The sequence below is a fragment of the Corythoichthys intestinalis genome, chromosome 18, assembly GCF_030265065.1.
Source record: "Corythoichthys intestinalis isolate RoL2023-P3 chromosome 18, ASM3026506v1, whole genome shotgun sequence".
In the NCBI taxonomy this organism is placed as follows: Eukaryota; Metazoa; Chordata; class Actinopteri; order Syngnathiformes; family Syngnathidae; genus Corythoichthys; species Corythoichthys intestinalis.
This window is the reverse complement of record NC_080412.1, coordinates 17,945,630-17,960,965: the sequence shown is the minus strand read 5'-3', so window position 1 is coordinate 17,960,965 and position 15,336 is coordinate 17,945,630. Positions and strand designations below refer to the sequence as shown.

Below are 15,336 nucleotides of genomic sequence, written 5' to 3'. Positions count from 1 at the left end.
TGTCAAAACAAAAGCCAGCAACACTAATTAGTTGCGCACAGCAGAGTTAGTGTGATGGTCACATTTGAATAAATTACTATACATGTTTATATTTTAGATCCAGAAATTGTGAAGGATTCAAACCTACGTTCTTTACTTCATCATTCATGTACCTTTGACAGGACATGGCGTGAAATATTGTAAACAAGATTTACTGCAGGTTACATGCAAGGTTACTCAGGAGATTAGTTTAGCGACATGGTGTCAGCTGAAAGACCCGATGATGACTGTCCTTCTCCACTTGTTCCTAGCATGCAAAAAAAAAAAAATCTTTTAGATTATTGAAGGGACATGCATAGCATTATCATTGACTGAATGAATAATTGAATCCATGTAAATAAATCATAAATTGTAGTAGGGAAGTCCCCCGAACTGATACATGTATGAAATGTATTGCTTTTTAAGTATTAAGTCATTGGCTGCCATTGACGGCACTAGATGTCCATTCCATTTTGAATGGGAGGGTTGGTAGCGTTTGTTTGATCGTCTATCGCCATCATTGGCAATGAAACATGGTCACTCAATGCCACTCTTCCCAGTTGAAATGGATTTGATGTCTAGAACATCCGTGGCAGTGAATGAGTTAAGGCAATGGTTCCCAAACTTTTTTGCACCACAGACCGGTGTGATGTGGGCCCTTTTTTTCACGGACTGGCAATGTGTGGCAGACAATATAGTAAATATAAAATAACACGACAGGGCTGAAAACTAACATTAAGAAAATATAACTCACCATACACTGAAGCAGCCTGGCTTCTCCTAAAACATGACGGCAAATATCCTTGGTTGCAGGCATAATAAGTTCTTCTCCAATTGTGAAAGGTTTCTTGGCTTTAGCAATATGGTTCGCCATGAGGTTGTTAGGTTTTGTGTTGGTTTCTCCTAGTGTGACTTGTCCCTGTGATTACCCATTGCTCTCACCTGTGTGTGTTTTCCCAGTGTATCCTGCAATCTGCATCCACCTGTGTTACCCAGCTGTTCCTCGTCTCGTTACCCCTTGTCTGCGTATATAATGACCCAGTTTCTTGTCACTCCTTGTTGCGTCATTGTCTATGTCAATGTCAGCGTCCATGTCCGTGTAAAAGCCAAGATCCTGTCCAAGCCCTCGTGTATCCGTCCCTCCGATTTAAGTAAGTTTAGTTTGAATCTTGCCCTTTTGATCCCCAGTGGTTTTGGTTGTACTTTGTGTTTTTGTTAGATATTATTAAAACGTTTTTTGAGTTCATCGCCATCTGCCTCCTGCCTTGCATTTTTGTTTCCTGCGTTTGGGTCCACACACACCTGCCTGCCCAGCATTTCCTGACAGAGGTTTGATGCTCTCAGTCTATTCGCTTTTGTTGCCTCATTTGCTAGCTTTTAGACACATATCATGCAGAATTGACTTGGTTGTGGGCTCCACTCCTGTCTCAGCAGGTGGCCTTTTCCCCATAAAAAAAGCTGTCCAAAGACTTCACCGCCAGAAGCACATAGCCAACATGAGCTAGCGTTACTGTTTACATCAGGGGTGTCAAACCGATTCCATAAAGGGCCTCAGTGGGTCCTGGTCTTTGTTCCAACAGATCCAGCACAGACAGTTCAACCAATGAGGTGCCTGCTAAAACAAGCAGCACCTGACTGCAATTAACTGATTACACATGTAAGACACCAGGTTGGTCGTTTGAGGACCAGTTTGACACCGTGGTTTACATTGACTGAGGCTGGGCTGCTATAGGTGTGCAAACACCCCAGTATGGTGCCCAACCACTAGAGGGCAATGTTCGTAAATCTCCACTTCGATTAGTCAAGAGGCACAGGCCAGATTTGCGGTCGTTAAATTACTTATTATCTATTTGCAGCCCGGTAGCTAATGCGCCACGGACCGATACCGGTCAATGGCCCGGTGGATGGGGATCACTGAGTAAAAGGGGAAGTTCTGAATTTTTAACATAAGGCTTCATCTTCGAGTTATAAGGGGTTTATTTTGTCGGTGGAGTTTATTTCAACAAATCCCTTGCAGTTTATTAGTTATTTGTTACTTTCATGGCACCGGAGTGGTTAAGCCAGCGCGAGTTAATGGTGCCTGCTTAGCATTCGAATAAAAAACATGTGCACACATGAGAATCACCGATGAACCATGCACTTATTTGTGTTGGCTATGATTTCAGGAAAAAGTTATTCAAACTTACCATTTCATGCCAATAATTAAAGTATGTACAGCAACATTTGTAATCCATCAGCTCTGCAGGGAACAGGCTGTCTAGGCCAGCAGGGCGGAGTGATATCACTTCGTTTTTTTCACCGCTGAATTTTTAAGTGGGAACAAAAGGGACTCCCCAGTAAAATGGGCACGAGTGGGCGAAGCACTTCTCTCTACTCTGGTCGCATTACGCATCTAAAAAAATGGTCCCGCATAATGAAATTAATTACGGCAGTTTGGTGTGCCATTGTTTTGGCCGCAAGGTTATTTCGAACAAAGCATTTTGAATTTATTTGACTATATTCTATATGTTAATATAGTTTTTTTATTGGCATGCTAAGGAGGCACTATTGACTCATGCTAACTTGTCCACTCACGAGCCCTGAAATTAACAAATACCATATTTTTCAGACTATAATTAGCAGTTTTTTTCAGTTTGGTTGGGGTGTGACTTATACTCTGGAGCGACTTATGTGTGAAATTATTAACACATTATTATATAATTTCACATGTTATTTCGGTGTTTTGGAGTGACACTGATGGTTTAGTAAACTTCTCAGCATAGTCTTTAAGCTATAGTTATCTGAATAACTCTTCATAGCGATGTTACGTTAACAAACCGGCCACGTTCGCATTTTGTGGTTCATAAATCACGCAGCATTATCATACTGTACATGAATTCAGCATGTTGTTTTCTATTGTATTTTTATTTTAAATTGCCTTTCAAGATGACATATCTGTTCTACGTGTTGGATTTTATCAAGTAAATTTCCCCCCAAAATGCGACTTATACTCCGGTACGACTTATGTTTTTTTTTCCTCTTCATTGTGTATTTTATAGCCGGTGCGACTTATACTCAGGTGCGACTTATAGTCCAAAAAATACGGTAACTGACAAACCGCATGGAATTTGTTGAAATCAAGTCCACATGCCTAATTGAACCCACTTCTTACTCGAAGATTAAGCCTATTGTCAAAAATTTTAAACTTCCCCTTTAATGGATACAAGCAACATATTGCAAATATATATATATATATATATATATATATATATATATATATATATATATATTCTTCTTTAGTACATTTCTGAAGTATCGGATCGGGACTCAACATCTGTACATCCTCAAAATCAGGTAACTCAGACTCTCATGCAAACATGTGTGATCGGGAAATCACTAAACTGTACTTCATTGCTGACACACTTTTTTAGCCAAAGTGTTTTCAAATAGGTTCAGGATACATTAACATTAAAATAAGTATCGTCGCATACCAGGCATATCCCTCAATTTAAAATTGGCAAAGGTTGCGTTGTGTCATAATGACTTGTCTCCTTTGTTGAAGACTTTTGACATTTAACACTTACAGTACAGTAGCGATCCCCAACCACTGGACCGCAGTTAATATTGAATATCACGGGTTACAATATGTTGGTTACCTTAAATAGCCAAGTGTGCGAGTTTAATTATCCAGTCTGTACAACCATATACCCAAGAGTACTGTAGAAACCACAACGACAACATTAACCATATACACAAAAATAGATTTCGGATATGGTCATAAAATTGTAAGAGCAGCAAATCAATTTTGTTAAACAACGGTTAGTGTAGCATATTGTGGGTACACATTACAGATGAAGTATACCCAAAGGGGTGCAAAGTTCTGCAAAGTTTCTGGTGACTTTCTACATGGCTATTTGTCCAACATGCATACAGTAAGTTGAGTGTTTTGTTTAAATTGCTAAAGTACTAACTTGATAAACTTTTTAATGATCCTTTAGCAGTCGAGGTGTGTTATTAAAGCTTCCAGTGGGACGTTGATTTATGAGTTGGAAAGTCCCCGGGCAATATCTGCAGTGTTTCATAATTCAATGACAAAATCAGTGTATGCAAGCATGAAAGAATGTTCATATTATGTAGCTTTTTAGCAGATTCTCTTAGTAGGTTTCATTCATCAGCGCTGAGTTTTGTGACAGGAAAGGACGATAAGATGAGGCCACCTTTACTTATCCCCTGTCTTTTTGACTGGTGGTGATATACTGCCTCTGCTCTCTTGCTTTACCTCATCATTTTCTTTTGCCTTCTGTTCTGGCTCTTTCTGTTCCCTATGTCAGAGCTGCTGTAATGATTTCCCTTTATTCACCAGTATTTCTTCACCAGACTGGCTGCAGCAGTATGCAGCATCTTCACTTCTGTCCAACACAGTGCAGCAGCTGCAGTAATAGAAACTTCTTACTGCATCTTTTGCTATGCACTGTACATGGCTCCTAGTGATTAAAAATGTATTATTTTAAGCATGAAGACATTGCTGTTGTCATATCTTGTGCAGTGTTGCATTAAGGTGCACTGTAAATTATCATGTGTGGCCATAGAAACATTGTGACAGGGCCGTGACAGTCATACAAGTCTTGTGATTTTTTTTATTTTTTATACTGCCATTACTTAGCCACCTTCGAGTCATATATTAATCAAGTGAAAAGCGTGAAAGGTCTGATTTCAATGTTTTATTAATACTACAGTATATGCGACTCCATAGAGATGTTAATAAAGACAGGCTCTTTTAGTACTTTTAGTACAGTTTATGCTAGAAAAGATAAGAATAAGCTATTAAAACAGTTAAGTTCTCTATGTACTACAGTACTGTAAAAGCAAAGACAATTCATCCTCCTGCCTAAAGCAAAAATTTCCTTATGGTGCCACTGCCTACATAATCCCTCTTGGGAGAGCTATGGCCATGTGTGTGCTGCATCTTAAAATATTTGGCAGATGACTTCATCTTTGAGGCCGAATTACAAAATGTTCTCGAGGGCGGCATGGCGTGGTGCGTGGCTATGTACCGCTGAAATTGATGTGACATGTACATGTTACATGGTAGCCTACATGTTGAGGGTTTTTTTCCCTTTACATTTGGGAAGACTTGGGTTAAGTCAGGTGGAAATTTGCCAGTGGGTGTGAATGTTGTCACTCTCAGTTTATGTTGGCCTCGTGAGGAAATTGTAATCTGAGCAAGCAAACATAGATAAAGAAAATTTAATGAATGCATTTCTTAAAGCATCAAGACGAATAGGAATTAGTACTGTACAACATGACGATATGTATCGCCAAAACGAGATAAAACTTTCTAGCGTCATGTCTATCGCCATAAATAGACCTGTTCCAGTAGAGCACATTTTGGCCAGCTGAGGGCGTCCAGTTGCTACACTGGTGCCAATATGCTTCAAAATGTCCCTATCTCCATTCAATAGTTATCCCTAACCCATCCGTGCGTAAGTAATGCATGGATGACATTGGAAAAAAATAGCAACACATGCTCTTCCTGTAGTGCCATTGACAGAGATAGAAATCAAATCCATTTGGACTGGGAGGGGGCGAATGAACAAATGTTCATTAAAAATGTACTCCCAGTAGAGGACGTCTCTCGTCATCAATAACAGCCAATGAATTAATTATATAATGCTAACTTAATTTAAGCAATATTAAAAGTCAAAACCACTAGGTACAAGTATTAGTAAATTATCATATATCTTTGTAGTTGAGCAATAATACAATGATATGAAAAGTATCTGAACCTTTTGGAATTTCTCACATTTCTGCTAAAAATCAACATCAAACGTGATTTGATCTCTGTCAAAATCACACAGATGAAAAAACAATGTCTGCTTTAACTAAAACCACTCAAAGAATTATAGGTTTTCATATGTTAATGAAGATAATATGCAAACAATGACAGAATGGGGAAAAATAAGTAAGTAAACCATCACATTTAATATGTTGTGCCCCCCCTTGGCAGCAATCACTTCAACCAGACGCATCCTGTAGCTGCAGATCAGTCTGGCACATCGATCAGGACTAATCTTGGCCCATTCTTCTCTACAAAACTGCTGTAGTTCAGTCAGATTCCTGGGATGTCTGGCATGAATCGCTGTCTTTAGGTCAGGCCATAGCATTTCAATAGGGTTCAAGTCTGGACTTTTGACTTGGCCACTCTAGAACATATATTTTGTTCTTCTGAAACCATTCTGAAGTTGATTTACTTCTGTGTTTTGGATCATTGTCTTGTTGCAGCATGCAGCATCCATCTTTCTCTTTTTAGCTTCAACTCTTTGACTGACGGCCTTAGGTTTTCCTGCGAAACATTCTGATAAACTTTTGAATTAGCAAAACAGCCCCAAATCATGATGCACAGATTCCTCTGTGGAGTCCTCCCATGAAAACCCTTCTTGGCCATAGTTTTACATCTAGTTGATGTGTGCACAGAGATATTGGACTGTGCCTGTGATTTCTGTAAGTCTTTAACAGTCACTCTAGGGATCTTTTTTTACCTCTCTAAGTATTCTGCGCTTAACCTTTGGCGTCATTTTTGGTGGACGGCCACTCCTTGGGAGAGAAGCAACAGTGCCACGCTCTCTCCATTTGTAGACAACTTCTCTGACTGTTGATCGATCATTTTGTATCCTTTCCCAGCTCTATACAAATCAACAATCCTTGATTGTAGGCCTTCAGACAGCTCTTTTGACCGAACAATGATGCACATCAGACAATGCTTCTCGTTAAGACAATTCTTACCAGGTGTGTGTTTTATAGTGGGCAAGGCAACTTTAAACCACTCATCAGTGATTGGGCACACACCTGACTTGAACTGTTTGGTAAAAATTGGTTTCAATTGCTCTTTAAGTCTCCTTAGGCTTCACTTACTTATTTTTCCCTCTTTTGCCATTGTTGCTATCCTCATTAAAATATGAAAACCTATAAATGTTTGGGTGGTTTTAGTTAAATCAGGCACTTTTTTTTTTTTTTTACATCTGTGATTTTGACAAAAATCGGATAACATTTGATGGTGATTTTATGCAGAAATGTAAGAAATTCCAAAAGGTTCAGATACTTTGTCAGACCACTGTATATATATATTACTGTGCTGCTTTTGTTTACACTGGATAGGTTTAGGTTTCAGCACTACTAAATACATTGAACATTTACGGCAGGTCAGTTTGTCTATTCAAAAATAAAGTAAATGAGGGGCAGATCTCTCATAAATGTTGAATCAAATAACGTGACATATCGATAATGTGTTATAAGATGACCCACATACTGACAGATTTTTTCCCCAATATCACTCAGCACTAATAGGAATCATGGTTAGATTAGGACAAAAGAATGAAATGGACTGATCTTTATTTGAATAAATCTCAAACTATGACTGGACGCCAAACAATTGGACGTCTGTCATCTTCAATGGCACTGAAAGAGTTAGGACGGAAACACAATACCGCAAATTGTGGTACAAAAGAAGCTGTTGATTTCAAACGTCAGCTTTGCTGAATCACAATCAGTGTTCAACAGCGTGAGCTATATCAATTGCTTTCCTGCCATTCTTTTCTTGCTTCTCTCTGCTGAGGCAGAAATAATTGATGCGAAACACTGTATTAAATGTGGGGGAAGAATTTGGCGCAAGATCTTGTTTTATTGGTTCGATTCTTGCGGAAAGGGTTTCATAACGTGCAGTCGGCATTGAAAACAAAAGCAAAAAAACACACTCTCCTGGATAAATCATGCTTCTCTCGCAACACTGTAGGAAAAATGCTGCACAGTTGCTATGGAGCCCTCTGTTGCTAGGCAATAGGTTTATTTTCTGAGTTTTTTTTCTTTCTTGTTTTTTTTTTTATAAGAGGAAGACTCATGTTTTCTTTGGCGTCCATCAAATGTATTTTCAGTAGGCTTTACAAGAAGCAAAAATGTAGAGGCCATGATTCTCATTTTAAAATGCAGTTTGTTAAAATAAATCTTTCTTTGCATATTCAAATGAGTAGGCATTTGCATGTGAGTATTATGACAGGAAGGACCTCGGCGAGGAAGCATTCAATGATTACAATGGTGTCGATGGTTACCATTGGAGACCGTATCTAGGAAAATTCCACTTCTTTCTTTCTTTTCTTTTTTTTTCTTTTCATTTTTCGGACTTCCATTTAAGCGTGCACTGAGGAAAATCAATTGACCTCTGGTGGCTATATTCCTGTGTGTGACTCATGATTGTTATTATTGTTGTTTTCAGACAGTAGTGCACTTAAAATCTCCATCCCACGAATGGCAAATGTGTTAGCAATTTTTAAAAGCATGCACCTTGATAGCCCAAAATGTTGAATCAAAAACAAAATAAATTATACCAGCAGGGTGGTTTCACTCGACACGCTTTTGGCTTGCCAGCTATCTTTTTTCCATGAGCACCAACATTTTCTGTTTCATGGCGTCGAGTTTAACGTTAGTAGTCTGATGAAGGATTCAAACAAACCTGTGCTGCTCTTTCATCCAAACACTCCCTGGCAGACTAGCACTCGACTCCCTTGACAACTGATAAAGCCTGTAATTATCCAAATGGCAGCCTTATCGTGTTACACAAGGCTTGAATGAACACTGTTAACCTGAACCAAAACCATGCCTTGACTTGGCCACTCAAGTCAGACGTCCAAACTCATTGGATGCCATTGACGGCGCTAGACGTCCAACCAATTTGACTGGGAAGGGCAAATGAACAAATACTCAATCACTCCTATAAATAAATAAAATATACTGAAACAATGGCGTGCTTAACTTTGGGGATTAAATATATATGTTGAAAAAGCTGTTGTTTTTTGTTTGTTAAGAACACCACCTGACACCTTGCTTTGTACTGGGCCACGTTGATGGATGGATGGATGGATGGATGGATGGATGGATGGATGGATGGATGGATGGGTGGGTGGATGGATGGATGGATGGATGGATGGATGGATGGATGGATGGATGGATGGATGGATGGGTGGGTGGATGGATGGATGGATGGAATCGAATGGAAAAGTCAACTGTGGACAGAGGAGGCGTTAACATGGCACACTGTTGGATATTCGTGTGATGAACTGCAAGCCGTTTATGTGGATGTCAAACACAGACTCAGAGACCAGAAATAGTGAAGAGGTTTGTATTTAATAAAAAGCGCAATAAAGGAAGCATGCCAAACAGTATGCAAATTTAACAAAGTCCAATAGAAAATAGAGCACAAAAAAGCAAATGATCAAAGTAGGATACAACCGGAGGAAACATTGGCGAGCATGATGATGAGGGCAAACACCGCGGTAAACAGGGCAATTGCCCGACGAACCTGATGGGCACAGGCGTCCTTAAATAGAGTGTGCTCCTAATGCGTCACAAAGACAGTGTGCTCCTTAATGTGTCACAAAGAACAACTGAGAACACAAACATGTCACAGAGAACAATTGAGAACAAAAACATGACAGCACACGACAACAACTGAGAACACATGTCACAAAGAACAACTGAGAACAAAAACATGACAGCACATGACAGAACCCCCCGCCCCTCAACGGACGCCCCTGGTGGATCATCTGATTTTGCAGGATGGAGACAGTGGAGATCCACATAAACTGCTTGCTGTTCATCACAGAATCGTCCGACAAAAGCTGATAGGCGCAGGCATCCCTAAATAGAGTGCGCTCGGAATGCGTCACAATGACAGTGTCCTCCTTTATGCGTCACAAAGAACAACTGAGAACACAAACATGTCACAAAGAACAATTGAGAACAAAAAAATGACAGCACATGACAATTTGTGTGCAATTTATTTTAGTGTTGTGAAACGTGTGTGTTAAACCCAGGCTTATTGGCTCTTTTTCTAATGTGTTCGTGTGTCATTGCGCCATCTAGCTGCAGGGATTTGCTTTATAATACGTGGGCACTTTTATTTCCAATACAAAAACTCCAACACACACTGTAGGTGAAATAGAACACTGTCTTTGTACCGTATTTTTCGGACTATAAGTCGCACCTGAGTATAAGTCGCACCAGCAGTAAAATGCCCAATGAAGAGGATAAAACATATAAGTCGCACCGGAGTATAAATCGCATTTTTGGGGGAAATTTACTTGATAAAATCCAACACATAGAATAGATATGTCATCTTGAAAGGCAATTTAAAATAAAAATACAATAGAGAACAACATGCTGAATAAGTGTACAGTATGATAATGTTACATGATGCATTACCAACGAAATGCAAACATGGCCGCTATGTTAATGTAACAGAGCTATTAGGGGTTATTCAATAACTGCAGCATAAAGAACATGCTAACAAGTTTACCAAACCATCAGTGTCACTCCTAAACACCAAAATAAGATGTAAATTGATATAATAATGTGTTAATAATTTCACACATAAGTCGCTCCAGAGTATAAGTCGCAACCCCAGCCAAACTATGAAAAAAACTGCGACTTATAGTCCGAAAAATACGGTAGTAGCCTAGTAGTAGTACGTAAACTATCCAGCATGTGTGTGTACTGCTATTGTGCACGCCTTGTATGGAGAAAACGTGCAAGCATGACAAATTTGGACCGAAATACCTGCTTTTTTATGGGAAAAACTAAAAACATCCTCAGTACCCCTTGCTGCGAGTGACTTCAAGCACCCCTCTCTTATGATAGGTTGTATAATTTGCATTTTTTCCCCAATGCAAATTAATGGGACAGCTAGAAAAATTGCATACAACTTTTGTGCGCATAGATTCCCTGAATTTTTTATATGTAAATTATGTGACTCGGATAAAGAAAAATGGTAAATGGTAAAAAATGTTGGCCACTTGCAGGTCACTTCCTCTTGATTTTGGAGGACAGCCTGTGCAAATTTCTGAAACCCTTGTGGTTGGAAGTTGTGAATCTGTCCAAGCATGTGGGTGTGCAGCACAACAAAAAAGTGGACAGAAAAAAAATATGAATTTTAAATGTGAGGAGCTTTGCTTTGCAAAACATCCCCACAATGATTCGTATTTTGTATTGTGGGTGCTTGGCCAATACTGCCTGTCCATGATAAAAGCATCTAGTGTCCAGCTGGTTGGAAGCCAAATGAGCAACACTCACTATTTGACAGACTAACGGGAACCACATTAGCAACTATCGACAACTCGTGACAGCACTTATCACAATTGGGCTGACGTTGCATGTGTGGACACTTTTCATGACTATTGCGTACATTTGTGCGTTTTTTAAAATTGTGATTTTCCCTCCTTTTTTTCCTTGGGGGGATTCTGAGCTGGTAATATGTGTGTGTATGTCACATGCAATTATACATATACCGTGGGGCAAATAAATATTTAGTCAACTACTAATTGTGCAAGTTCTCCCACTTGAAAATATAAGAGAGGCCTGTAATTGTCAACATGGGTAAACCTCAGTCATGAGAGACAGAATGTGGGGAAAAAAAAAAAAACAACATTGTTTGATTTTTAAAGAATTTATTTACAAATCATGGTGGAAAATAAGTATTTGGTCAATACCAAAAGTTCATCTCAATATGTTGTTATGTCTCATCTTGTTATGTACCCTTAGTTGGCAAAAACTGAGGCCAAACGTTTTCTGTAACTCTTCACAAGCTTTTCACACACTGTAGCTGGTATTTTGGCCCATTCCTCCATGCAGATCTCCTCTAGAGCAGTGATGTTTTGGGGCTGTCATTGGGCAACACAAACTTTCAACTCCCTCCAAAGATTTTCTATAGAGTTGACATCTGGAGACTGGCTAGGCCACGGCAGGACCTTGAAATGCATCTCACGAAGCCACTCCTTTGTTGCCCTGGCTGTGTTTGGGATCATTGTCATGCTGAAAGATCCAGCCACGTCTCATATTCAATACCCTTGCTGATGGAAGGAGATTTTCACTCAAAATCTTTCGATACATGGCCCCATTCATTCTTTCCTTTACACAGATCAGTTGTCCTGGTCCCTTTGCATAAAAATAGCCCCAAAGCTTGATGTTTCCAACCCCATGCTTCATAGTGAGTATGGTGTTCTTCGGATGCAATTCAGTATTCTTTCTCCTCCAAACACGAGAACCTGTGTTACTACCAAAAAGTTGTATTTTGGTTTCATCTGGCCATAACACATTCTCCCAGTCCTCTTCTGGATCATCCAAATGCAGACGGGCCTGGACGTGTACTTTCTTCAGCAGGGGGACACGTCTGGCAGTGCAGGATTTGAGTCCATGGCGGCGCATTGTGTTACTGTCCCAGCTCTCTGTAGGTCATTCACTAGGTCCCCCGTGTGGTTCTGGGATTTTTGCTCACCGTTCTTGTTATCATTTTGACGCCACGGGGTGAGCTCTTGCATGGAGCCCCAGATCGAGGAAGATTATCAGTGGTCTTGTAGGTCTTCCATTTTCTAATAATTGCTCCCACAGTTGATTTCGTTAAACCAAGCGTTTTACCTATTGCAGATTCAGTCTTCCCAGCCTGGTGCATGTCTACAATTTTGTCTCTGGTGTCCTTCGACAGCTCTTTGGTCTTGGCCATAGTGGAGTTTGGAGTGGGACTGACAGGTGGACAGGTGTCTTTTATACTGATATTGAGTTAAAACAGGTGCCATTAAGACAGGTAACGAGTGGAGCCTCGTGAGACCTCATTAGAAGAAGTTAGACCACTTTGACAGCCAGAAATCTTGCTTGTTTGTAGGTGATCAAATACTTATTTTCCACTCTAATTTTGAAATAAATTCTTTAAAAATCAAACAATGTGATTTTCTGTTTTTTTCCTCTCTCATGGTTGAGGTTTACCCATGTTGACAATTACAGGCCTCTCTAATTTTTTCAAGTAGGAGAACTTGCACAATTGGTGGTTGACTAAATACTTATTTGCCCCACTGTATATGACAACAGGCCAGCACGCAATTGGGGCTATAAAGTCATTTGTATAGTGTAGTATACAGTGGGGTGAAACGGACGGCCCGCAAGCAAAAAAACGGCCCGCAGAGTTGTTCTGCCTGACATGCTCGTTTTAGTTAAATCATACTGTATATAGAGCAGTGGTGGATGAAGTACTGAAGTAAAAGCACAAAAGTGCTTGCTTTAGAATTTACTTTACAAGTAGTTTACTTTACACCAGGAAGCGTAGAGCAGGTTGTACTTTTGCACATGAGAGCATTAACACACTCGCCCGACCCACACACAGAAGTGACGGCACACGCACACGAGGAAGCAGCCGAATGAAGAGGTGAAAGCCTGCGCGCACATTTGTTGCTTGTGAAGCATCCAGAGGCGACGGCTGTATTTAACCCCTTTTGTACTCTTTATTGTTGTACTGTTTTTTAATTATTGTCGAATACTTGGGGCGAGTTTATGAGATTGTTTTTGATGATGCGCGGACGCTAACTGATACATGCTAATCGTTTGTTATTGCTGTATCAGCAGCTACTTGCAAACCCAAATTTGGGAATTGCTGTTATTGAAGATGGCACTGATTTAATTTCATTTTTTTTTCAGTTTCATTCTGCAAGTGTCGATATCATGAGCAGCTTAATAAAGTCAGCAAACCACACGGAAGTCTGACATCGTAATTTCGGAGCTTTGCTCACTGTCTAGCTAGGATTTAGCTCCAACATCTTGGCAAGGACTACAATGACGTATAATATATGTCTTGGGATTTATACAGTATATATATTTTTTTAATTTAAAGGGTGTTTTGAGGCATTTAAAGGGTCAATGCTGACTTACGCGTAAATACGTGTTACAACGCCAGTGCAAAGAAGGAACTCGTTCGTAAACCAGAGACTACCTGTATATGAGATCGGAGCCAATATGGAAAGAAAGAACCAGAAAATTCAGAAAAAAAACTGCTCAATTTTATTCAGAACTGTGCAGAATGGAAAAAAAAAACAATACAATTGACCAAATTGTAAACAGAAGCTTAACAAGCTCAAAATTTAGCTTAATGGCGGATTGCAAGCAACTACCAGGTGAATACTAGAGCATGAATTGGGAGTGGATTTTCACACCCGTTCCTTCCTTCACCCAGAGAAAAACTCTCATTCCATCCCAATTGTTGAGTTGGTTGAGTCAAAAAGTAAATCTCTTCCCGTCCCACTCCTGTAGAACTACTCCCAGTCCCGTCCTGCCAAAATTATTCCCACTACCGGTTTTTTTAACACCTTAAAGTTGGTCATTAGGAAAGTAAATGGATTGGGTTTTTTTTTAGATTACTATGTTTGATGCAGTTTACAATCGAATTGAGATTCGTCCCCAAGTCACTACTACTAGACCCACAAATTTTTTACACGACACTTATTTTTTACTGGCACCGTCGCTTTTCACTCTCAAGAAGTTTTCTAATAACTTGCACCTTCCTCCTCCAGTTTAACCGATGGAAGTCGATGGAACCGGAAGTCGAAGTGTTGGAAACTTGGTATATTGGAATGATTAGTATTTTTGACGTGCCAACGCCAGTCGAGACAGTGTTGGGCCACAAAAATAAAACTGCAAAAATGAACACTTCGGTCCTCTAGGTTTTTTAACACAGGTGAAAATCATCATCATCAATTTAGGTGTTACCGCTCCCGTTGATTATTATTCCCGTCCCGTGACCCGCAGGATTTCCCGAAATAATTCATGCTCTAGTCTAGTGCATAACCCCACCAACTGTACAAGACTGTGCATCACCCACCCATCTGAAGGCATGCTGCTCGTTGTTACTCAATAACTTGTTCACCTGCCTAATCTTGCTTGTACTCGTGTTGCTACCCCTGGTGCTCAATTAGCTGCACAGGGCTTAGCAGTTAGGCATGAAAACGAAACTATCAATTCACAATGAAGATAAACAAAAAACAAAAGTGACGTGTAATGGAGGCGACAATTTGAAAAGTAGTGGAGTAAGAGTACAGATACGCACATGCTGTAAAAATTGAAGTAAGAGTAAAAGGAACCACTTCATATTTGTACTCAAGTAGAGTACAGATACACAAAAATGTACTTAAAACGGAAGTTCAGAATTTTTTACATTAGGCTTAATCTTCGAGTTAGCTGGTGTTTAATTAGTTGGTGGAGTTGATTTAAAACAAATTTAGTGCAGTTTGTCAGTTACTTGTCAGTTTCAGGACTCTGGAATGGCTAAGCTAGCGCGAGTCAATGTTCCCATATTAGCATGTCAATAAAAAAACAATATTAACAGAACTAACATAGTCAAATAAATTCAAAATGCAGTTCATTGTTCCAAAAATCCATGGGACCAAAACAATGTCACACCAAACTGCCGTAATTCATTTTATTCTGCAGGACTATTTTTTTTTCAGATGTGTAATCCGACCACAATAGAGAGTA

The 15,336-nt window shown here is 39.7% G+C and overlaps 1 protein-coding gene across 3 annotated transcripts in view; it reads left to right on the top strand.

Annotated features, from left to right (window-relative positions):
• The window catches only part of gabrb4 (gamma-aminobutyric acid type A receptor subunit beta4), an 87,643-nt gene that overhangs the window by 28,884 nt on the left and 43,423 nt on the right, over window positions 1-15,336 (top strand). The window contains exon 1 of one of the 3 annotated variants that reach the window (XM_057820974.1): window positions 830-1,169. The exons of the other annotated variants lie outside the window; for them this stretch is intronic. Within the exon in view, the coding sequence (XP_057676957.1) occupies window positions 1,052-1,169 (118 nt within the window). The 5' untranslated portion in view covers window positions 830-1,051. Of the gene's footprint in view, window positions 1-829; window positions 1,170-15,336 lie in introns of those variants that run through there. 3 annotated transcript variants of the gene reach the window in all.